Raw genomic sequence first — 25,840 nt, 5'->3', positions numbered from 1 at the left:
AGAATCCAGTGCTAAAAACACAACAAAAATATATCATGTGAACCCAGCATAATATATATATATATTATAGAGAACGATAGATAGATAGATAGATAGATAGATAGATAGATAGATAGATAGATAGATAGATAGATAGATAGATAGATAGATAGATAGATAGATAGATAGATAGACGATAATGAGATAGATAGATAGATAGATAGATAGATAGATAGATAGATAGATAGATAGATAGATAGACGATAATGAGATAGATAGATAGATAGATATGAGAGATAGATAGATAGATAGATAGATAGATAGATAGATAGATAGATAGATAGATAGATAGATAGATAGATAGATAGATAGATAGATAGATAGATAGATAGATAGATATGAGATAGATAGATAGATAGATAGATAGATAGATAGATAGATAGATAGATAGATAGATAGATAGATAGATAGATAGATAGATAGATAGATAGATAGATAGACAGACAGACATGAGATAGATAGATAGATAGATAGATAGATAGATAGATAGATAGATAGATAGATAGATAGATAGATAGATAGATAGATAGATAGATAGATAGATAGATAGATAGATAGACGATAATGAGATAGATAGATAGATAGATAGATATGAGAGAGAGATAGATAGATAGATAGATAGATAGATAGATAGATAGATAGATAGATAGATAGATAGATAGATAGATAGATAGATAGATAGATAGATAGATAGGTAGATAGATCGATAGATAGATAGATAGATAGATAGATAGATAGATAGATAGATAGATAGATAGATAGATAGATAGATAGATAGATAGATAGATAGATAGATAGATATGAGATAGATAGATAGATAGATAGATAGATAGATAGATAGATAGATAGATATGAGATAGATAGATAGATATGAGATAGATAGATAGATAGATAGATAGATAGATAGATAGATAGATAGATAGATAGATAGATAGATAGATAGATAGATAGATAGATAGATAGATATGAGATAGATAGATAGATAGATAGATAGATAGATAGATAGATAGATAGATAGATAGATAGATAGATAGATAGATAGATAGATAGATAGATAGATAGATAGATAGATAGATAGATAGATAGATAGAGATATATGGGATAGATAGAATAACTATTTGTTTATAGATGTAAATATACATTGCACGATGTTTGTCCACAGTTCAGACCCTCTAAATAAAATATTAACATATGGGCCATTGAATAAACACAGGGCAGGATTCGGTTACATTTTGTCCTGGATGGAACAATCAATCATAAAGCAGAACATCGACCTGGGAATGGCGCAGCCCTGTAATCTGCGGCTGTGCTTTGATTATGACTAATTGAGTTGTATCTGGAATATTTTCATGGTTTCACATGGAAAGTTCTTATAAAGTGGAAACATACACATGTATATAATATATCACTACCACCTAAAATGCAATAACTATGATCAGGCCAAGGAGATACATTTATCTCTACATTTTATGGTGTTCAGACCTCCTGCAATGATAAATGAAAAAAATAAAATTATAATAATAATACAGAGTGATCCATTTCCCAACACTGGGGACCAGGGATCCTTCACTAGTATATGGTCTGACAGCTCCGGATCTTACTAAAGCAACTGCCATTTAATATTTGGGTTACCTCATATCAAACACTGCATAAATAACATATATATATACACATAAATAATAGATGGGTAGATACAGAGAAAACAGCGACTATTACTAACACATTTCATTATATTTCTACAACCCCCATCCCTGCAGAACCCAAAAACTCCCTCCCTTTGTCACACAGGGGAGAGAAAATAAAAACTCACAACCCAGATTTTTTACCACGAGAGATGCAATTTGTGATGAGCACCCCAAACTTTCAATTATTCTTGGCTATTGATGACCCACCAGAATTAAAGTCAATGAAAATAGTTCTAGAAGAATAGGTGACCCATTCCTTTAGGAAAGGGTTCTACTCAGTCGTCCAATATATGGCAATTATTTTTGGGAAAAAATAAATTTACATATCAATCTAGGGTTTTGATGAAGTTAATCATGATCACGGATCAATCATCACCTTCTACTGGTTATAACCAATGCCAATGGCATAAAGGTTGTGGAAAGAGATATATAGACTTTAGATATATAAATATATATATATATATATATATATATATATATATATATATATATATATATATATATATATATATATATGATAGACATTAGGCAGATAGACATTAGGTAGATAGATAGATGGATGGACATTAGATTGATAGATATTCCAAGAGAAAAAAACAGCACGCAGGTGAGCTCCAGTGTGCACGCTGTCAATAGGATAGCTAATCCAGCATCAATGCAGTCGAAAAGGACACAGCACCACGGAGACTCTCTTTACCGATGTAAAAAAGTCTTGAAGTATTTATTCAAACAGGTACATGAATAAAGTACGTACAGTGCTGCAGCGTTATTGATGTACCTGATTGAATAAATGCTTCAGCGACTTTTTTACACTGCTAAAGTCTCCTTGTTGCTGTGTCGTCCTCAACTAGATAGATAGGTAGATAGATAGGGAGACCGGCGTGATGGGAGACACGAGAGAGAGAGACAGACAGACAGACAGACACAGACAGATTTTCTCACTGGTGGTTTAGTTGTTTTTTGATTATAATAATTTTATTTTTGTTGTAATGGAAACCTTCCTGTTCACTTATTTACTTGTGAGGTTGTGGTGGGCTTGTGCTTATAAACAGCAGTCAATCAGAACAGACCGAGCTGCAGTTAAGAGAACTACCTCCTATTCCAACACCAGGTAGAACTAAAATGACATCTGTGTTGAGCCTACCAGCCCTCTCTCCCCTATTCCTTCAGCCAGGAGTCACATCTTACTATAGAAGTATCAAAAATACATGGCGGATCACATTAGAATGGGATATGTTGAGTTTTCCAAATGGCTAAGAACCTTGTTTAGTCGGCCTAGTCAAAGAATATGATGATCATTGCTGTTTCCATACAGTAGCTTTCTCCAGTAGTGGTCATTATAGTCTCCATTACTCTATGTCCATGACTATCCAACCACAGCTAAGACATAAGCTTTAGTGTGCCCATGTAGCTATACAGCATTCAATGGGTTAATATTTGTTTTCTTCCTTGCCATCTCTTTATTAAAGATGATGTTACCTTTTATTAATATCTGAGGGTTATTTACTGCAGAGTAAGGGGATATTAACCTCCCATTAACCCCACTGGTACAAGGTAGATACAGCCATGAATCAGGTCTGAGCTGCAGATGTAGCGCTGTCCCTGGAATTAACATTCCTATTTTTTTCAATAATTGAAATCTGTACTGGCTTCTTCATAAATCAGACTAAAACAAATCCACATTTAATGCAGCTGAGGTTTTACTTATCGCTTTGCTTGCAGCTAAACAAAATCTAATCAGGAGCGTCTGAGAAATGAACGTCTATTATATTCGACTGCTGAGAAGTTTTCCGCTTTCAGAGATCTGACAGAAAATAGTTCTTATGACTGATAAATTTGCCGCCAATCTCCGCCTATAAACTGAAATTCATCAGCAGGACATTTGGTCCAGGGGCAAAGCCATAGGGGCGCAGAGGAAGCAGTCGCTACAGTCCCTGGAGCTTGATGGGGACAATAGCTCCTCTAACACATAAAAAGACACAGCTAGTATAAATGGCACATGGTACGTGGGGTCCTGTTGCAAATTTTGCATTTCGATTTTGAATTTCAGAGCTAGGCCTCATTCACATGACTGTATTACAGATCCTTGTATTATGGATCAATTTTATGGTGGACCAATACTATACTTATGGAGGTATTGTATGGAGTTATTCTCCCCTATAAGCTTTGCTAATGGGGTCACCATACCATAGCACACGGTGTGCCTACTGGTCAGAAATACGACCACTATGCTTGATCCATGCACACTGCATTGCCTTGTGCATGATTCTTTAGCATGCAAAAATGCCCGGGCTCGAGTTCCATATTCACTCTTCCTTAAAGGCTATGGACACCTTTTGCTTTTATTTATTTTTAGTGCATAGTTATTATTATGTGGATTGCAACATTTCTGCAATTGGCTTTAATTAAAGTTTTGTACTATTTTTCTTCTGCAGCTTGCATGTATTACCATACACCGCAGGCTGCTCGATTCTATTAAGTCTCAATCCTGGCAGCCGGCTCCCTGTCGACTCAGTCTCCAGTCCCTCTTCTCTTCTTTGAACGTGCGTCTAAGCTCAACACAAATCATATCAAATTAAACCAAATTGCAGAAATGTTTTACTCCACATAACAGATACAATGCACTAAAAAAATGCAAAGGTATCTATAGACTTTAAAAACTGTTCCCTTATAGGGGTTCTCCCATGAAGGACATTTATGACATTTCCACAGGATATGTCATAAATATCAGATAGATGCGGGTCTCACTTCTGGGAACCGCACCTATCTCTAGAATGGGGCCCCCTAAACCCCATTCTAGCTTTTTGTGCTCGCGCTGACTCCCGTCCACTTCCTGATTACATGGTTGTTACATGGTTGGGAGTTACGGAAACAGCGTAACTCGTTGAGCTACACTGTTTCCGTAACTCCCATAGAACTGAATAGTAGTTAAGGAAACAGCGTGGCTCGCATGCTACGCTGTTTCCGTAACTGCCGTTCACTACTGGGGGAGTTACGGAAACAGCGTATCTCAGTGAGTAACGCGGTTTCCGTAACTTCCAACCATGTCCCAACCATGTAATCAGGAAGTGGCTGGGAGTCAGCGTGAGCACAAAAAGCTACAACGGGTATTAGGGGGCTCCGTTCTAGAGAAAGGTGTGGGTCCCAGAGGTGGGACCCGCATCTATGTGACATTTATGACATATCCTACGGATATGTCATAAATGTCCATCATGGGAAAACCCCTTTAATCACAAAATATCACCTATGCAAGCCTTAGTTTAGGCACATTATGCTATACATGAATCAGTGCTGCAAAAGGTTAATATATGGCATACAACTATGGTAGACTTATAAATTAATACTGGTATTACAACACACACCAATATATCTTATTAGGGGAAAGTGTCATCTTTTTCACCTTCCAGCAGTCTGTAGGAACTCTGTAAATGTTCAGAACCCTCTTCACTAAGCGAAAATCCTGTCCAAATTGAAACCGTAATTAGTAGAAAGGAAAGAGGGGAGACGAGGGGGATGCATCTGCAGCAGAATGTAAACTGTGAGGGCAGAGGAGGTGTGATCATGTTACAGTCTCTCTGCCTTAGGCCGTGTTTAATCAAGCAGTGGGTGGACATGTGATTGGCTCAAAGCTCACAACACAGCTCTGACATCACAACAGAAAGAGCCCGCCCACTCGGCATGAAGAGAGAATATGAACATATACAGAAATGATACAAAGAAAAAGAAAATACATAAATGTACAGATTGTGCTCAATATTGTGGATGCACTTCATCTATATCTTCACAGCTGCCTAAGAAGTGATTCTGATTTGTGTTTTATAAGTGGCGGTACACTTTAAAAATCAACGATATTAAGCATTAGACATTGATCTAGGGGATGCATTGTGGACATTTGTCTGTAGTTGTCTCTTATGCATTGGTCGATACATAGACAGTCTCTCTTGGCTGATATCAGGTTAGGAATAGCAAAATATAGAGAAAGACATTGTCAACTTATTGACAATTTGAAAAAAAAGAAGTTTCTTTATTTGTGCCACAGTCCGTCTATTTGTATCACCGTGCAGAAAGTTTGATGTGGAACCCTGAATCCATTTCTTATCTTGGTTACAATTCCAGCAAATAAGAAGGTAGAAAGACGTGAGATAAATATCTTGTTTAACTTCTTGATTTAACTGCAGACTGCTAGAAACCATTAATACTCCCCAGAGAGGTTGCGGGAGATTGCTGATTCCTTGGAGAGGTTCAGGTGTTTGAGTAAGTCAGCATTATTCCTTCAGGATGTTAACATTCAGGTGTATGTTGAGTTATCGTTTAGCTATATCCAATTAGATATAAAATATATTCAAATCATCTTACAATAAATATTTTTTTCTTGATTACATAAATACTGTGAATTTTAAACATGAAAAACTACAATTACAATCTCTGTGCCAAATTAAGAAATTGTATCTCCTTTCTTCTTAGTCGTCTAAAAAGTGCTGCTCTTTCTATTGTAAACGGTACAGCCATTTTGAAAATAGTGGGCAACTGTCTTTGGTCACCCGGTCACTGAGCAGGCAAAAACCCTTTCTGTTGCCCTCTCTCCCTATTTTGGAGGCAGCGGGCAACTGTCTTTGGTCACCAAGTCACTGAGTATGCATATAAGCAAATACAAACTCTTCTATCTCTGACCTTCTGCTTTTTCCCCCTTCATATCATATCTGACAGACTTGCATATGTTCAAGGTTGTAACTATAGGGGGTGCCAAAGTTGCAATGGCATCATATAAGGAGACCAGGCAATACGATGAATGAATTGGGGGGCCCTGTTACAGATTCTGCATTGATGTCCAGGAGCTTAAGTTTCCCTTCTGTGTATGTTCCCAAAACCCCAGCCTACTGTGCCTATTTGGTTCAGTATAGGGTACAAAAACTCCAACACTGAGAGAAAATACCACATGACCACACACGTGCATCTTGTAAGTTAGCAATGCAAACTCTTTCACTAAGGGTTCTATTTTTTTCTATGTAAGGAGAAGTTAAGAAGAAAACAGCTATAAAATAATCATCTTTAATATATGCAATTTTTAAATAAAAATAAAGAATTTTAATAGTCCGTCTGCAGGACAATAATAGGGAATTTTTAATTATTCGGCAGCCAACAGTGTATCCTACCCCCTGCAGCTAAAGATACATATTAAACTATGGACTTGCCACTTATGCAGTGCCCTTATGTATATTCTTTAAAGTGTCTCCATTGCTACTTACTCTATTAACACTAGTTTAATAATTTATTGACAAGTTTATTTTGTTCAGATTTTATCGAATATACAACTGCAAGACTAAACATAAACTCTCTATCATTCTGTTTTGTTTTTTTTTTCCACACCATATGCTAATGAGCATAAGAGTCATATCTTCGTTTGAAAAGAGTCATATCTTTATTCCTCAAGCCTTTCCGAGTAAACCTCGCCTCCTTACTTTTGATTGACAGCTCCTCGTCTCCCCACAACACACACACAATCCTGTACTTTCGCATCAATGTCCTTTTCTGGTGCGTGCGCACAACGGGATACCATAGCGGCGCATGCGCAGTAACTAGATTTGAGGCCCGAATGAAGCAGGGAAGGGTGTCGGACCATAGATGACGGTCTTAAGAACACTATCTCAGACGAGATTTCGGCATTCAGGACGTGCCAGTTTTCAGAGGTGGGCGAGCATAAGAAGGGGAACGAACAAGACTGCCGGATTATTACCATAAAAGGCACAACATTTTTGCAGACCGTTATTTACAGTCGGAGGAGGAGTTTAGGAGCGGGGATAACGGCAATGAACTTTTGACAACAGCGGTGTAATGGCAGGAAGGAGGTGAAGGGAACAAGTGAGCCCTAATCTACCCACCGCCCTGTCCCTGCCTACTTGCAACGACCCGCCCTAGGCGACGGGGTACAACTTGGCGGCGGTCCCTACGCTGTCTAAGTGCAAGGGAGTACAAACAGGGAACACGCAAGGGAATACAGTAGCCCACGGAATGCCGCGAGGAAACGGAGCGGTGAATGAGTCAGTCAGGATCAGGATGTAGTGGAGTATACAAACGCAGAGCACGGAGCAGGAAGCAAGCCAGGGGCAGAGCGAAGCAGGATAAGCGGGAACTGAAGCAAGGCAGAAGCACGGCAGAAGCAGGCTGGAGCAAGGCAGCAGTGGGGCCAGGAATCCAAGAAGAAGGACAAGCACTGAGGAAGAGAACACGGCAGGTATAAATGGACAGGGGGCGGAGCTAACTCCGACTGACCAGGCCGCGATAGGCTCTCCCACTCCTGAGCCTGCCACCCTGGTTGGTGGGAGCCGGTGTCAGTCTAAGAGGTCTGGCCTCAGGTGTCGACTGATTAATCCCGGGAGTATACACAGACGTAGTACCTGGCAGATCCTTTACAGTACTCCCCCTTTTATGAGGGGCCACTGGGCCCTTACTAAGAGGACCCGGTTTAGTGGGGAAGAGAAGGTGGAACCTCCTGATCAATACCCCAGCGTGAACATCACGAGCAGGTACCCAAGTCCTCTCCTCCGGCCCGTATCCTCTCCAATGGACCAGGTACTGGAGGGAGCCCTGGATCATCCTACTGTCCATAATCTTGGCCACCTCGAATTCCACCCCCTCAGGGGTGAGAACGGGAACAGGAGGTTTCCTCGAGGGGGACCAGGACGGGGAGCAGCGTTTAAGGAGGGAGGCATGGAAGACGTCATGTATGCGAAAGGATGGGGGCAGCTCCAGACGGAAGGATACAGGGTTGAGGACTTCAATGATCTTATAAGGTCCAATAAATCGGGGAGCAAACTTCCTGGACGGGACCTTAAGGCGCAAGTTCCTGGACGACAACCAGAACAGATCCCCGACGACAAACCGGGGGTTAGCAGAACGTCTACTATCAGCCTGAATCTTTTGTACGCTCTGGGACGCCTCTAGGTTCTTCTGAACCTGGGCCCAGACTGTGCACAAATCCCGATGAACGTCCTCTACCTCGGGATTATTGGAACAACCAGGAGAAACAGAGGAGAACCTTGGGTTAAACCCGAAATTACAGAAAAACGGGGAGACCCCTGACGAGTTACTGACCCGGTTATTCAGGGAAAATTCGGCGAGGGGAAGGAATGAGACCCAATCAAATTGACAGTCAGAGATGAAACACCTTAAATATTGTTCCAGGGATTGGTTAGTCCTTTCCGTTTGGCCATTAGTTTCGGGATGGAAGGCGGAGGAGAAGGACAGATCAATCTCCAACTTTTTACAAAAAGCTCTCCAAAATAAGGAAACAAATTGTACCCCTCTGTCAGAAACGATATTGACTGGGGCCACATGGAGACGCAGAATGTGTTTAACAAACAAATAAGCTAACGTCTTGGCGTTAGGTAGTTTCTTGAGAGGCACAAAGTGGCACATCTTACTGAAGCGATCTACTACCACCCACACCACCGACTTGCCCTGAGATGGAGGCAAATCGGTGATAAAATCCATGGAGATATGGGTCCAAGGTCTCTGGGGAATGGGCAAGGAACGTAGTAAGCCCGCAGGTCGGGGCCTAGGGGTCTTGGACCTAGCACAAACCACAGAAGCGGTGACGTAAGCCCTAACGTCTTTAGGCAACCCAGGCCACCAATAGTTTCTGGTAATGAGGTGTTTGGTACCCAAGATGCCAGGATGACCAGATAGTGCGGAGTCATGGTTTTCCCTGAGTACCCTTAGCCGGTATTGCAGGGGGACAAACAGTTTGTCCCCAGGGAGGTTCACGGGAGCTGAACCTTGATCAGCCGCGATGTCAGAGGCTAAGTCAGAATCAGTGGCAGAAACGATTATACCGGGAGGCAAAATACAAGCAGGATCCTTCTCGGAAGTAGGATTGGCCATGAAACTACGTGACAGTGCATCAGCCTTAATATTTTTGGACCCAGCCCTATAGGTAACCAAGAAATGAAATCTGGTAAAGAATAGTGCCCAACGAGCTTGTCTAGGATTAAGGCTCCGGGCAGATTCTAGGAAAACCAGATTCTTGTGGTCAGTAAGGACCGTTACCTGGTGTCTGGCCACCTCCAGGAAGTGACGCCACTCTTCAAAAGCCCATTTAATGGCTAAAAGTTTGCGGTTGCCAATATCATAGTTACTCTCCGTGGGCAAAAACTTCCTAGAGAAGTAAGCACAGGGGCGGAGATGGGTGAGGGAGCTGGTACCCTGGGACAAGACGGCCCCCACTCCAACCTCGGATGCGTCAACCTCCACAATAAATGGCTCCCTTTGGTTGGGCTGAAGCAGCACAGGGGCCGAGATAAAGCACTTCTTGAGGGTCTCAAAAGCCTGGACGGCCTCAGGGGGCCAATGGAGGACATCAGCACCCTTGCGAGTAAGGTCCGTAAGAGGCTTAGCGACGACCGAGAAGTTGGCAATAAATCTCCTGTAATAGTTAGCGAACCCCAAAAAACACTGTAGCGCCTTCAGGGAGGCAGGTTGGACCCATTCCGCCACAGCCTGAACCTTGGCAGGGTCCATGCGGAATTCATGAGGAGTGAGGATTTGACCTAAAAATGGTATCTCCTGTACCCCAAACACACATTTTTCGGTCTTCGCAAACAGATTATTTTCCTGAAGGACCTGGAGGACCTTCCTGACATGCTCCACGTGGGAGGACCAGTCCTTGGAAAACACCAGTATGTCATCAAGGTAAACTACAAGAAAATTACCCAGGTAATCTCTCAGAATTTCATTAATAAAATTCTGGAAGACGGCAGGGGCATTACACAACCCAAAGGGCATGACCAGGTATTCGAAATGACCTTCGGGTGTGTTGAACGCAGTTTTCCACTCTTCCCCCTCTTTGATGCGGATAAGGTTATATGCCCCCCGTAGATCGAACTTAGAAAACCATTGGGCCCCCTGAACCTGATTAAAAAGATCCGGAATCAAAGGAAGGGGATACTGGTTCCTTACGGTGACCTTATTCAGGTTCCGATAATCAATGCACGGCCTAATACCACCATCCTTCTTCCCCACGAAGAAGAAGCCAGCACCTACAGGAGAAGTCGAGGGGCGAATGAAACCCTTGGCCAGGCATTCTTGGATATACTCCCTCATAGCTTTACGTTCAGGACATGAAAGATTAAATATCCTACCCTTAGGAAGCTTGGCACCAGGCACCAAATCGATGGCGCAATCGTAATCTCTATGAGGGGGCAACACCTCGGAGGCCTCCTTAGAAAACACATCAGCGAAGTCCTGAACAAACTCAGGAAGCGTGTTTATCTCCTCACGGGGAGAAATAGAGTTAACCGAAAGACATGACGTCAGGCATTCACTACCCCATTTGGTGAGATCCCCAGTATTCCAATCAAACGTGGGATTATGCAGCTGCAACCAGGGAAGACCTAATACCAGATTGGACGATAATCCCTGCATCACCAGTACAGAGCACTGCTCCAAATGCATGGAGCCAACAAGGAGTTCAAAAACAGGAGTATGCTGAGTAAAATAACCATTAGCAAGAGGAGTGGAGTCGATACCCACTACCGGGATAGGATAAGGCAAATCAATAAAAGGCATTTTTAGAGACATAGCAAATTCCACAGACATGATATTAGCAGATGAGCCAGAATCCACGAAGGCACTGCCCGTGGCAGACCGGCCAGCAAACGAGACCTGAAAGGGAAGCAAAATTTTATTGCGTTTCATATTAACGGGAAATACCTGTGCGCCCAAGTGACCTCCCCGATGATCACTTAGGCGCGGAAGTTTTCCGGCTGCTTATTCTTGCGCCTGGGACAGGTGTTCAGTAGATGCTTGTCGTCCCCACAGTAGAAGCAGAGACCATTCTTCCTTCGAAACTCTTTACGTTGTCGAGGGGACATGGAGGCCCCGAGTTGCATAGGTACCTCCGAGTCCTCCGTGGAAGAGCGAGGAGACGGGACCTCGGGGGGAATCGCAGGGAAGTCAGAGGGGAACACATTGAAACGTTCCAGCTGTCGTTCCCTGAGACGTCGGTCAAGTCGTACTGCTAGGGCCATAACCTGGTCTAGGGAGTCAGAAGAGGGGTAGCTAACCAGCAGATCCTTCAGGGCGTCAGATAATCCTAACCTAAACTGGCACCTTAGGGCCGGGTCGTTCCACCGAGAAGCTACGCACCACTTTCTAAAATCAGAACAGTATTCCTCAACAGGTCTCCTACCCTGACGTAAGGTCACCAGCTGACTCTCGGCTAAGGCAGTCCTGTCAGTCTCGTCGTAAATGAGTCCGAGGGCAGAGAAAAAACGATCAACGGATGAAAGTTCAGGGGCGTCAGGAGCCAAGGAGAAGGCCCACTCTTGGGGCCCTTCCTGGAGTCGGGATATAATGATACCCACCCGCTGGTTCTCGGAACCTGAGGAGTGAGGTTTTAGGCGGAAATAAAGTCTGCAACTCTCCCGGAAGGAGAGAAAAGTCTTACGGTCCCCTGAGAACCGGTCAGGTAACTTGAGGTCGGGTTCTAGAGGTGAGGTGAGGGGTACTACTATGGCAGAGTCAGACTGGTTGACCCTCTGAGCCAGGGCCTGGACCTGTAGGGAGAGGCCCTGCATCTGCTGGGTCAGGGTCTCAAGGGGGTCCATGATAGCGTCAGCGTAGGAGAAGTGGTAGACTAGGTATGGGCTTGTTATTATGTAATGGCAGGAAGGAGGTGAAGGGAACAAGTGAGCCCTAATCTACCCACCGCCCTGTCCCTGCCTACTTGCAACGACCCGCCCTAGGCGACGGGGTACAACTTGGCGGCGGTCCCTACGCTGTCTAAGTGCAAGGGAGTACAAACAGGGAACACGCAAGGGAATACAGTAGCCCACGGAACGCCGCGAGGAAACGGAGCGGTGAATGAGTCAGTCAGGATCAGGATGTAGTGGAGTATACAAACGCCGAGCACGGAGCAGGAAGCAAGCCAGGGGCAGAGCGAAGCGGGATAAGCGGGAACTGAAGTAAGGCAGAAGCACGGCAGAAGCAGGCTGGAGCAAGGCAGCAGTGGGGCCAGGAATCCAAGAAGAAGGACAAGCACTGAGGAAGAGAACACGGCAGGTATAAATGGACAGGGGGCGGAGCTAACTCCGACTGACCAGGCCGCGATAGGCTCTCCCACTCCTGAGCCTGCCACCCTGGTTGGTGGGAGCCGGTGTCAGTCTAAGAGGTCTGGCCTCAGGTGTCGACTGATTAATCCCGGGAGTATACACAGACGTAGTACCTGGCAGATCCTTTACAAGCGGCCAGCGAGGCGTGAGTAGAGTTCAATAGGTGAAGGCTGGTGACAGGTTCCCTTTAAACCCACTTCTAGAATCAATTCTTCTTTTGAGTATGAAAGTTAGAAGAGGGACCATAGTCCTTGCAGGACTCTAGGGACTCATCAAGAGCTTTGTACCCAACATGTGGTCCAATAATACCAATAATTAAAATGTTTCCCTCATATAAATTTCTATCTGAAAAGATTTGAAATACTAGAAGCTCAGGAAATGAAAGAATTGCTTTCGATAAATTATAACATTTTAATTATTTACAGCCTATTGTTCCCAAAGCCACCTGAGCATTTTTCTTCAGAGAACCATTTCTTCCAGCCAAACCATCATATTCTTTCAAGTTACGCTTGACTCCTGCACAAGCAATTGTTCACCTTTCATTCAGGTTACTTGGAAACAAAGACTTTGGTTAGTTCAGCTTTCTCTGTCCTATCCAAGGTACAAACACAATAAAGTCCCAAGGAGTATGAATGATGAAAACATATAAGCGACTGACAAAGAATTTGATTGTAACCACTGAGAGGTCAGACTATTTGTTTCCTACATAATAACAACTTGCAACATTTCCCTTGAAATGTATTGTGGGTACGAAACCTTCACCGATTTATTTGCTTTTCATTCTATTTCCATGATAAACAGAAATGTGCCTCATTAGATGACTGGCGTCAATACTGGGGTGGCCTAAATATGTGTTCAATTTCTGGACTATTTTTGTAGAGGAATAAAACTAAATAACAAAATACAAAGTCCTTTTGAGAAAACTGCAAGTTCATAAAAAAGTAACCAAGACAATGGACTGAATATTTTATTCAATCAATTCTGCATGGATTTTCTCATCTTCAATACATATTGAATGCATAATAGCTTGGAATAAAAAGGACCAGACAAAAAGTCTACACTGTTGATATCTAGAAAATGTAAGTTATTCAGCTACTTTCTAGCTAAGGGAGCACAGATTAAAATTCAAAGATATTGCAGAAGATTTAAAAATGTGATCCATGGTTAAAGTTGTTGTCTAGTTTAAAAACCCATTGTCAAATACTTTATTAGGGATTTTTTAGTTAATAGAGGTGGTCCACTTTTCAGCACCCAGAAAGAGCATCTCCTGCTCTGGAGGACCCGACATGTCCATGTATTACACGGATATCCCATGATTTCTAATTTGAGTTATGTAATATTTAATTTCCCCTGTGGTGGCACTGCAGGGAAATTTAACAGGTTACAGCTGATTCTCAAGCTCCAAGCAATGGGACACCCTGTGATCAGCTAATCGATGGGGTATTTTTTTTTTTAACAGGTATTTTTTAAAGTGGACAATCTCTTTAACTACAAGAGAAGGATACATTTGATATTCTTTCATTGATCTGTCATTTTGCTTGGTCATCTGGATTACTGAAGGCACAATTGCAATCACTCCTGATGTCAGAAGAGGATTACACAAAGGGCACATCTGGGTATTTTGTACAATATAGATCAGTGGGCCCCGACCTCTGGCTCTCCAGCTCTTGTGAAGCGATGACACCCGGATTACCCAGAACCACGGGTTGTCAGGTTATGCTGAGAGTTGTAGTTTTATAACAGCAGGAGGTACACAGGTTGAAGACCGCAGACAATGATTGTCCACATAGACAGAATGGAAGCACTTCATATGGCATGTAAATAAACAATCAATCAAATGGTGTTTTCAAGATTAGTGCTCAGGGTCTGAATTATTACATTATATACATGAACAAGTACGGTCTCATTACCAGGGGCATACATATCATATATGTGCAACCTAATGAAATGTATAGGAGCCCTGTAGCTAGGGGGTCAACCATCTTTTTTTTAAAAAAAACATATTACAGTGCTTCTTACCCATTTATTATGTAAGGGACTGATATAATTATTTCCATGGATTACTCACGGTTTGCAGTATCGGTGTGGGTTTTTGCTAGAGTACCACAAGGATGGCGTTTGATAATAAGCACTTCATTCCTCACTAATTGTCTATTGGGGAGAAGTGGGTCCACAAACATTTCTGCACAGGGAACCTTTCCTCTTCTATGTCCATCTTTGATCCTTACAACCCCATTTAATGATGTAGCAGAGCTGATTTTTTAAAATGCTGTAGAGCACATTGTAATGTCACCATTTTCTATCTGTGGCTAAACATAGGATCGCAAGTGAACATACGGTATAGCATAATGCGCAAACAATGCAGCCTAAAGAGTTAAATGAACCATAGGACCCCATTAATCCCAACAGAGTCTGGTATCTGCACATCATATAATTAATGGCAGAAACGATGACATCAATCTAAAACGACTAGCTTGCACCATCTGTGAATTTGGCTAGGTCTTGAGAAAACTGATGATGTCCTGATATAGAACATGTTTACTGTGTTTCCTTCGCAAGTATCATGAACAACAAAACCTCAGTTTAGAGTCCTGTGAAGATCTATATATGTGGAAGATTGTGGGTCGTGGATTTTAGCACCTATTTCTACTTGATATAGGCCTTCATATACTACTATTATTATTTATATATACATATATATATATAATACTATATACTATGAAATCTATCGTTGACTTAGACCTTATTGATTTAGAGGGATTTTCCACATGATCTCTAGGCTGGACCATCAATGTGTATGATCGGCGGGGGTCTCTGAGATCAGCAAAAGAGGCCTCAGTGCTTGCCCAAGGACAGCCTATAATGTGTAATCCTGGAAACCCCCTTTAGGGTAGCAAAAAGATAAACTCACATAGACTATAGCAGGTAAATTTTAACAAATTATACATCACCTGAATGGGGGCCATAATGCGAGAACCAAAGCTTGGAGGTCAATGACTGTAGTAAAATGCTTGACCTGGATTTTCCGCTTGACTAAAAATGACTTCACATGATAACGGCAATTAGCGGGATTATATAATTGTTGAATCAGGCCTCACCCGTCTGACCGTATCATCGATGTGATCTATATAATAAATACAAAATTTTGGGACTGAAGGGATTGCGGTATTGGAAAACACCTATTAAAAATTAGTATAAGAGCAGTAAAGAAAGGTAGTTACAAATGTTTACAATTTTTATGTAGGGTTAACTGTGTTGATCTTGATTAAAAGTGAAGTTTCCATTTATGGATTATTACATGTGAATTTTAGCTGAAATGGAAATACCCAAGAAGTACGCAGGATGGAAACCAGCTGTACAATTCTGAATCTGAAGTTTAAATCTATAAATCAAGCTTTCCTGTCAACCAACCGAACCATAAAAACTTGTACATAAATCGTTAAGATATTACTGCAAATTAAATAACACAATCTGTGAATGCCGAGAGTCATCCAACAAAGGGAACAAGCCACAAGGAAAGAGGCACCGACCCACATTTATGGATAATGGCATATTTTTTGCTGTGTAGTTCTTCATTTCCCCTGTGGTGGCACTGCAGGGAAATTAAACACTTACTGCCAGCTTTCCCCACAGATTACAGCTGATCACTGTGGTCCCAGCAGGGGCGCACTATGTGATCTGTTGTATTGTCAAGTCCCCTTCTAGATTAACCAAAGGGGAAAACCCTTTTAACAAATCTGGTGCATTTGTCATTACCTGACTGTTTACATTTCTTTATGATACCTGCTATGAGCAGCTGTACATTTGCACCACAAAATTGCACCTTTTTTAACCTTTGCCTTTGATAAATATGTTTAAAAGTAAGTGGAAAGCTTAATTACACCAAGTTGTCTAACCTGTTTTCTTTTTTGGAGTTAGAAATCGAATGTCGCAAATTTTGTCGTAATTTTAATGTGCCTTTTTTTATTGGCTATTGCTTGTTTTAATTTAAAATAGACTTCCTTCACGTATAGAATGAAATGTTCAAGTGTGATAGCTTAATTTAGCAAATTTCTAATAAACTATTCGGGAACCCTATAAATCTAAAGGTGTTGCCTCATCAGAGACCACTCCCTTTCAGAATCCGTTCCCTGAAGCGATCAGCTGTACTTGCTATGGGAAGCCGCGGCCAGCTAAGCATTTACCCTACAGCGGCCACTGCAGGGCAAATGTACAGGGTGGGCCATTTATATGGATACACCTAAATAAAATGGGAATGGTGGGTGATATTAACTTCCTGTTTGTCGCACATTAGTATATGAGAGGGGGGAAACTTTTCAAGCTGGGTGTTGACCATGGCGGCCATTTTGAAGTCGGCCATTTTGTATCCAAATTAAGTTTTTTCAATGGGAAGAGGGTCATGTGACACATCAAACTTATCGAGAATTTCACAAGAAAAACAATGGTGTGCTTGGTTTTAACGTTACTTTATTCTTTCATGAGTTATTTATGTCATTATGGGTGTCAGGACCGAGCATTCCTAGATGAACAGTTTCCTGGAAAGTGGATTGGTCGTCGTGGGCCAGTTGAATGGTCTCCCGATCTGACCCCCTTAGACTTTTATCTTTGGGGTCATCTGAAGGCAATTGTCTATGCTGTGAAGATACGAGATGTGCAGCAACTGAAACTACGGATACTGGAAGCCTGTGCTAGCATTTCTTCTGCGGTGTTGCTATCAGTGTGTGAAGAGTGGGAGAAGAGGGTTGCATTGACAATCCAACACAATGGGCAGCACTTTGAACACATTTTATAAGTGGTCAGAAACTTGTAAATAACTCATGAAAGAATAAAGTAACGTTAAAACCAAGCACACCATGGTTTTTCTTGTGAAATTCTCGATAAGTTTGATGTGTCACATGACCCTCTTCCCATTGAAAAAACGAAAGTTGGATACAAAATGGCCAACTTCAAAATGGCCGCCATGGTCAACACCCAGCTTGAAAAGTTTCCCCCCTCCCATATACTAATGTGCCACAAACAGGAAGTTAATATCACCAACCATTCCCATTTTATTTAGGTGTATCCATATAAATGGCCCACCCTGTAGTATTTTATTAAGGCTATTCTCATGATTGTTTGAGGTTACAAGAACAGGAGCTGCTCGTTCAGGGAGGTTCCCCATTCTGAACTTTAATATATATTCTGCTGAATTTAAAACCCATAAATGTAACACAATTCACAGTAGAAATACATTAAGTAATCTTTCCTTTCATACGTAACCTAAATAATATTACCAAGGTCTCTGATACTTGCTTTGAAAACTGAGGCATGTACGGTATTGTGGTATCATTAGGGCATTTTGCTAAAATTGAAAAGGTCCAGGAGCCCATATCCTCTTGGCTTCAAGTCCAAGCTCACACCAACCACCGATATCATCTTCTGACATGTTTTTATAACGTCAGAATATCACTTTTTCAATTATATTTATTTTAATATCCTGGTTTCACTCAAGAAAATCATGGAGAACTCAAAAGAGGATTGTATTTGGAGGCCTGAGTATTTGGAGGATGACCCAGCCTTCAAAGCTGACAACTCCTTTGAGTTTCGAAGGGTCCCAAAAATAAGATGATCACAGAGTGTCCTGCTGCTGGGATTACAAGCGATCACATTGTAATCGGTGGTGGAACCCGGCAGTAAGTGTTCAATTTCCCTTCAGCGCCACCACAGGGTAAATGAAGCATTACATGGTGTTTACTGGAATAAATCCATGTAGATATGAACATGCTGTGTATTCTGTCAAGAGACACTCCTTCAGACGACTTACTGATATAAGTCCGTAATAAGGGGCTCCCCCCTATTAACTTACAATGCCCTAAGGGTGCCCGTATCCTTAGCGACAGTGGGCCGCGCAACCAAGTTCTTTCCCCGCGCAAAAACCTAAACCATAGAAATTTACGGAAAAAAACCTGTGTGGCCACGTGGCACATAACTGCTACATGTACGGAACAGCCTGACATTACCTAATGTTAATTGATTAATATTGCTATTATATTGATGACATTTAAATTGCACATCTATGTCCAAACCTGTATCTTCATCTCTCGTCTGTTCACTTCCAGCACTCCAGCATATCATTCGTTAAACTTCCTAGTTTCCCATCTCCATTAAAAAATACGACCTGCAGTATATGTATATAACCAAAGGCACAATGGCAAGGCACAGATAATTACTTCTAGTCACTGCAATCCAATTGGCAGTTGTAATTGCTTTCCCCTAGCAGTCAGAGATGGTTACACAGCTGGTGTGTGTAATTTGTCTGAAGTTTGCCAGAAATCAGGTGTTTTCTGTATACCTACTTGGGGAAAATATAATTTAAAGTCGGCTGAAATATACAGCTCTGATCCTAGAGGGACATTTAAAAAATGCAGCCAGACTATTATAGCAATTTCCGCTAAAGTCAACTGTGAGAGTGATTGGTGACCTATAGAAAGTCTTGGCATTGGATCTTCCGATAATGGGAGCACTGTGTGGCATTTATAAGAGGTCATTAGAGGTGTCTGCAATCAAATCTACGATCATTCTAAGGAAATTTCATTGTACTACCACAAGAGATAAGCAAATTTCCCGAAACTTGATCCGATTCAATTCGGTCCAAATAAATCTGGTGCTAATCGCAAGTGCCCCAATGTCTTCTAGGACTTTAATATACTCCTTTCAAGCTCTTTATTGCCATTCCAGTAGTAGTAACGTCATCCACCTGTACCCCTCATGATTGGCTGTGCTAGAGGTAAGGATAACCACAGGGATATCAATCTATTGCCTTTCTTTCTATCTATCTATCTATCTATCTATCTATCTATCTATCTATCTATCTATCTATCTATCTATCTATCTATCTATCTATCACTTTTTCTCTCTCTCTCTCCCATCGATCGATCGTTCGATCTATATATCTAAATGTCTATCATTTGTTTGATCTCATATCTCTCTATCAAGTATTTCTTGTGGAACCTAAATGTACAAACCGCTATTTTTTTTTTTTTATTGCAATGTTTTGACCAAATTCCCTTATTAAATTGTGTTGAAGCTACTCTACATAGGGAGTGAAACAACATACATGTAATTTCTCAAGCATGATATTAGACAAGATTACAAAAGGCAGAGACTGATTCAATCTGCATGTGAAAACAAATGTTGACTGTTTCTTCTCTATAGAAACAAAGCGAGTGAAATGCTAATTAAATGTTAAGATGGAGCTATTGAGCGCTAAAACGGTAGGTCACAAAATCATCGGCTGCATTCATAAAACTACCAATACCTTTTATTCTGGAACACAATTGTGGAGAAGAAGCGAAATAAGCAGCTTGTGTTACATTTATTAAAATGGCATAAACCAGGAGCATTTTTTTTTCTTTTGTATTTTCTGTTTTCAAAGAATCCTTTGACTGTAATGGTTTTCTGAATATCAATGCTCTCATCATAACTCCTTCTTTAGTATGCACCCTGTTTTGAAACAGAGAATATGTCTTGGAAGTGATTTTATTTCTCTGGAAGATAAAGTGTATTGTGATACTTCCAAATCCTCTCAGTATATAAAGTGCACCTGCTACCAGAGTCGGCCATGTTCTAAGCAGGATGCATGCTGAGCTTATACGTTATAATTCCTCGAAACGTACAATATCATATCTGTAAGCTTTCCAGATCCAGTGGTGCATTGTGGTTCCTTGAACCCACCAGAAGAAATGATTTTGAGGACCATCAGAACATGTATATTGTAAACTTGGTTGTTATCATTGAACATAGAGAACATATTAATAAGATCTTGTATGAATCAACCCATTTGAAATAGACCCTAGCGACGTGATCGGCTCAAAAGTCAGATCTTATGTTGGACTTTTGGGGACAATTATTGTGTCAGAGCCTGGGCCAGCCAAAGGATCTCCTGTAACTCTGGTGGGCCGGTCTAACTCCAAGTTCTACTGAAATCCTGCTGAAATATTGGGGCTATTACAGTGTAGAATACGGATCCTCGAGACTTGAATGAGTAGATCTAAGGCATAGCGTGAGAAGTTCCATGGTTTTCCATTGGGTACCTTTAAAAGTAAGTTTAGGCTGTGTTGCAGAAGACTATAAAATATTTCTTCTCCACAATAACACCACTTGAAATTGAGGAGGCAGTTCCAGTAGAGAAGACTTTGATTAACTCAATGATTGAAAAGATATCATCCTTTAACAGCGCCATGATTAAGCTCAATGTCTCCTCTCAATAGTCTAAGCTTTATTTGGGATTTTCCCAGAAAACACAATTTGGTCTTAAAGAGTAACTAAATGTTTAAAAAACTTTTGACGTGTCTTAGTGACATGTCAGAAATTTTGATCGGTGGGGGTCTGAGCACGGAGACCGCCATTGATCGCTAAATAGAAGTGGCAGAAGGGCTTTGGTGAGCCATGTGCCGCTTTGTTTCTGATCGCTTTATTTCTGATCATTGATTTTACAGCTTTCCTTGAAATGGTGCATGGGCTCAACAGAAAGTCTATAAATGTGCACAACGATCGCTTGGCTTTTTCGAGGAAAGCCGTTCAGACACAAAGCGCCACAGTGCTCACTCGAGCGCTTCTGCCGCTTCTTTTAGCGATTGGTGGGGGTCTTAGTGCTCAAATCCCCATCGATCAAAACGTCTGACATGTCACTATAACATTACCATTTAAACATAAGACTAGGAATTGCTTTTATTCTTTTTGACTCGATGTAGCGTTCAGTCAGCTTTAGCATTTGGTGGCACAGTTCTGTGTTGCCTTTTACCTAAGCTGTTAATCCAGGACATTTTCCCTTCCCAATACCACAAGTTTAGTCAAGGGGAGCAGCTCTAGCAGGGCAGATATTTGACGAAGTTGTAATAAGGTGACATCCCATGACACTACTTTGTTGAAGGTCAATCACTCTTAACATTACCAGTTTTACTTTGCCTGACCAAGGGCTAGGATTCGGGTCTGGCACATGTTTGAGCATTTTTAAATGCTCCTAATTTTGTTGTTGCCTTTTTTTTTTTGTCTTATATGTTTTCTTGCTCTTTCTTTGCTATATTTATATACACATTGACTGGCACTCTTGATGGATATTTGTGGTGCCCACTATCTCTTGCTTTGTCAATTGTGGTAAGTTGACATCCCATGACAGTACTTTTTTGAAGGTTAATGACCCTTCTCAACGTTCCCAGCTTTACTTTGGGTTTTCCCCCGAAAATAACATTCTTTCTGAAACATATGGCTATGGCTTCATTAAGTGGTCAATAAACTTTTGAAAGACTTTTCTATGTTGCCTACTACATTGTGGCTCAGTTATTTCCACCTAACTTAGAGTTGAAGGGGTAAACATTAGATGAACTGACTTGTTGGAACGTTCTCATGCCAACAACGTCATTGAGCTCTTTCGTATGACCCACTCTACTGCTGATGTGAGTTTACGGAAATTGGCTGTATGCTTGATTGCATTGATACATTGTGACTACCCAGCTGTGCTCATCTGCTGATGGAGAAAGGTGTCTTCATTGGGGAACCACTTCAGATCAGTAAGGGATTGGGGGACTATTAATTTTGCTTTGGCTTGTCAAAGATGCTCTGATTCTGCCGGTGAATGCGATATAAAGCCTGTCACTCATGTATAAATGGATGAAATTGCACAGACGGAAACCTTCCTCTTGAGTTTGGGAATATCACGAGGGAACAGAACTGCCATATCTAATTAAAGTGCCCTTTGTTGTATAGCCCAAAAAAATACAAATACCTTGTCCAAATCTCTTGTTTTAATTTATTTCAAGGTAATTTATTTTTACAGGGATTTTTTTGTTATTATCTTAGAGGATTAACTCCAAGAGACATCATTTTACCTCTAAAGATTTTACATTTCCTGCCTCAGGCGAAACAATTTGTATCTTGCGTCCCCTCTATTTACCGTCATTTTGCCAAGGATTATTGTAACACTTTTATTTATATTGATCTTTTATTAAACTTCTCGATCTCCATCTCATTTTAAGAATGTGTCTCTAAATAAAATTCTATTGATTTAAGAGATGTGGCAGTAATGGATGAAATCTGCAAAGGACTCGACTTTCAATGTGATTTGATTCTTGATGTTTAGCGTGGAGATTTTACTTGGAATATACAGGAAAATGAATTACGGGAGATAAAACAAAGCATTAGTGTATATTAAATTCCAATTTTGGTTTTGTAGAGTTTTTTACTCTGTTGTTTTTTTGTCCAGGATTAAAAAAATTTATTTATTTTTTTCCCCAGAAACAGTGCCACTCTAGTCTATAGGCTGTTTTTTGTATTGCAACTCATCTCCAATAATAGGCACAGGCCATAGACCATAGAATGTTCTTGGCTACTCTGTAGTCCTATGTAACAAAATACTTTGTCATATCACCAAGAGTTATTCCCAGTGACAAACTCAGCTCAGATATATCTGACAAGCCTAGCTGTGCTACAACTGCGAGCATACATTAGGGGTATGGCACTAAAATTGCAGAAGAGGGTTATATTCTAAATTCTTCTAGCCTGAGCATGATGCTTGGTAGGATGGATTATGGGGTGAGTAGTACCCTATTCCAATGTGGAGGTCTTCTCTCCTGTGTACACTGCAGGTTTTTTCTACCTCCCATTGATTTCAATGGGAGGTCAGAGGTGGAAACCGTGGCAAGAAAGGACATGGCCTTTTTATTCCCCGCATGTGGCCGAAAGCTGCCCTAGAAAAAACTCCTCTGCCTCCCATTGAAATCAATGGGGGGCGATTTCGGACGTTCTTTGGCGCTGATTTTGACGTGGTTTCCATGTCAAAATCAGCACCAAAAACACAGTGTGAACTAACCCTTAAGCCGGATTCACAAGGTAATTGTTTTTTTTTTCTAGAACTGTGGTCGGTCCGGGATATACGGCTGACATATGGTCCGTATATTGCGGACCGAACATGGCCATGGGAATCCGGCCCTAAAGTGATTAGAATTAGAATTTTAGTTATCAGACGCCATTTAGTTTGACAAATATGCAATAATAAGAAAGGGACAAATGTTTTTGTTGGTCACTGTCTAAAGTAACAAATGGTAACAAATCCTGCTTGACAACTACTAATATCTGCCATTAAAGTGCCTATAAGTGCTGTCAGCAGTCCCCCCCATATAGAATTGTATATCAATGAAAAAATTCTTACAGTATGTAATTTTGCATGAAAATATCATTGAGTATGTGGAAAGCTATGTGATAACCTCTATAGTCCCTGTATATAGTAAAATAGTAGGTTAGAGTAAAAAAGTCATGGTCAAACAAAAATTTCCTAGTGGAACAAAAAAAAAAATGTGAAATTCTAATTAAATTTAAAAGTTTGTAAAATTAAAAAAGTGCAAATAATTTAAATAAATACAATTACTTTAAAAAAATACACATTTGGTATCACCAACATTGTAGCAACTCATACAATAAAGTTATAATCAGGAGTATAGGTAGGAGGTTGCCGGTGAGTCGTGTACCCAGCTTAATATTCACCAGGAGGTGCCAAAAACCACTCTGACTTGGCCAGGGAATTTAGATACAATGCTAGGGCATCTAAATGAATATTTTCCCCTGGTGAAGGAAATCCTAACTACCAACGCCCCCACCATAAAATAATTACATTAGTTATGCTCTACGTTATGTAAACTACATAAAACTATACAATTCAAACTACAAAAAACAAGCGCTCATTCCGCGATGTCAATACAAAAAAATAAAAAGTTGTATGTATTTGAATGTGGAGAGACAAAACTAAAAGCAATAGCCATGGCCTTAAGGAGTTAAGAGACTTGACTTAAAAGGGTTGTCCAGGCATGGACAACTGATGACCTATCCACAGGATAGGTCAACAGTGTATGATCGTTGGGGGTCCGACACCCGGACCCCGCACCGATCAGCTGTTCAGGCTGCAACCAGGCGCCAGATGTTATGCAGGGTATGCAGTATTCGGAGCAGGAAGCAGATGGCTCCGACCACTGCATAGCGGCCGTGCTGCAGAACAGCAATTCTGCTCCTATTCGCTTGAATAGAAGCTTAGCTGCAGCTCAGCCACTGTTCTGTGACTGGAGCCATCTGCTTCTGGTATGGACATCTGGTTCACGGAGGCAGCCGGAGCAGCTGATCGGTGCGGGGTCCAGGTGTCGGACCCCCAACGATCATATACTGATTACCTATCCTGTGGACAGGTCATCAGTTGTCTGTGCCGGGACAACTCCTTTAAGAGAATATTGCTAGGACTCAAGTATTTTTTTATGTTGGCGGAAGCTCTTTAACACTTACTATCTAAGTATCACATTTTTTACCTTTTAGAACTGCAATCAGCGTGTCACAAAAAGAGCTGCCAATACAGATGTGGAATCAGCAGAAACAGCACCCAGTGCTACTGTAGGGATGGCTATGAGCTAGCAGCAGACCGGAGGAGCTGTATAGGTAAGAGATCATTCATACAATGCATTGTTCTATTCTTCCGGATCAGCCAGGGATAGAATCATATTGTGGCATTGAGGTGAATGAAATTGCATCATCAGGATCTTTAAATCTGTGGACTGGGCTACCTTGGCATTAATTGCATGTTTTAAGAAGAATTCAGCTAGATTATTTGCATAACTTGGATGCAGCCGTGACTATTTATGATGACTGCAATATCTGTCCAGAAATGAAAAAAACCAAAACTGTTCTCTGCAGTCTGCACTGAAATCTAACACCTTGGTATCAGTGCCCATAAAATGCCTTCATTGACTTTACAGCTTTTATAAATAGCTTCAAAACTGGCACACAACAGACGCAGGAAGTACTGCACATACAATAAAGTATATTTATCTCACACCTATCTATCTATCTATCTATCTATCTATCTATCTATCTATCTATCTATCTATCTATCTATCTATCTATCTATCTATCTATCTATCTATCTATCTATCTATCTCATATCTATCTATCTATCTATCTATCTATCTATCTATCTATCTATCTATCTATCTA

The 25,840-nt window shown here is 41.1% G+C and overlaps 1 protein-coding gene across 5 annotated transcripts in view; it reads left to right on the top strand.

Moving 5' to 3' along the window:
- LRP1B (LDL receptor related protein 1B) overlaps positions 1-25,840 on the top strand; it is a 1,078,540-nt gene that overhangs the window by 447,737 nt on the left and 604,963 nt on the right. For all 5 annotated transcript variants that reach the window (XM_075829239.1, XM_075829241.1, XM_075829238.1 and 2 more), the window contains exon 4: positions 25,166-25,285. In XM_075829239.1, coding sequence (XP_075685354.1) covers positions 25,166-25,285 — 120 coding nt within the window. The remainder of the gene's footprint in view (positions 1-25,165; positions 25,286-25,840) is intronic.

This window comes from Rhinoderma darwinii, chromosome 6 (genome assembly GCF_050947455.1).
Source record: "Rhinoderma darwinii isolate aRhiDar2 chromosome 6, aRhiDar2.hap1, whole genome shotgun sequence".
Lineage (NCBI taxonomy): Eukaryota > Metazoa > Chordata > Amphibia > Anura > Rhinodermatidae > Rhinoderma > Rhinoderma darwinii.
Note: the sequence above shows the minus strand (reverse complement) of the source record. Positions and strands in the feature narration are given on the sequence as shown.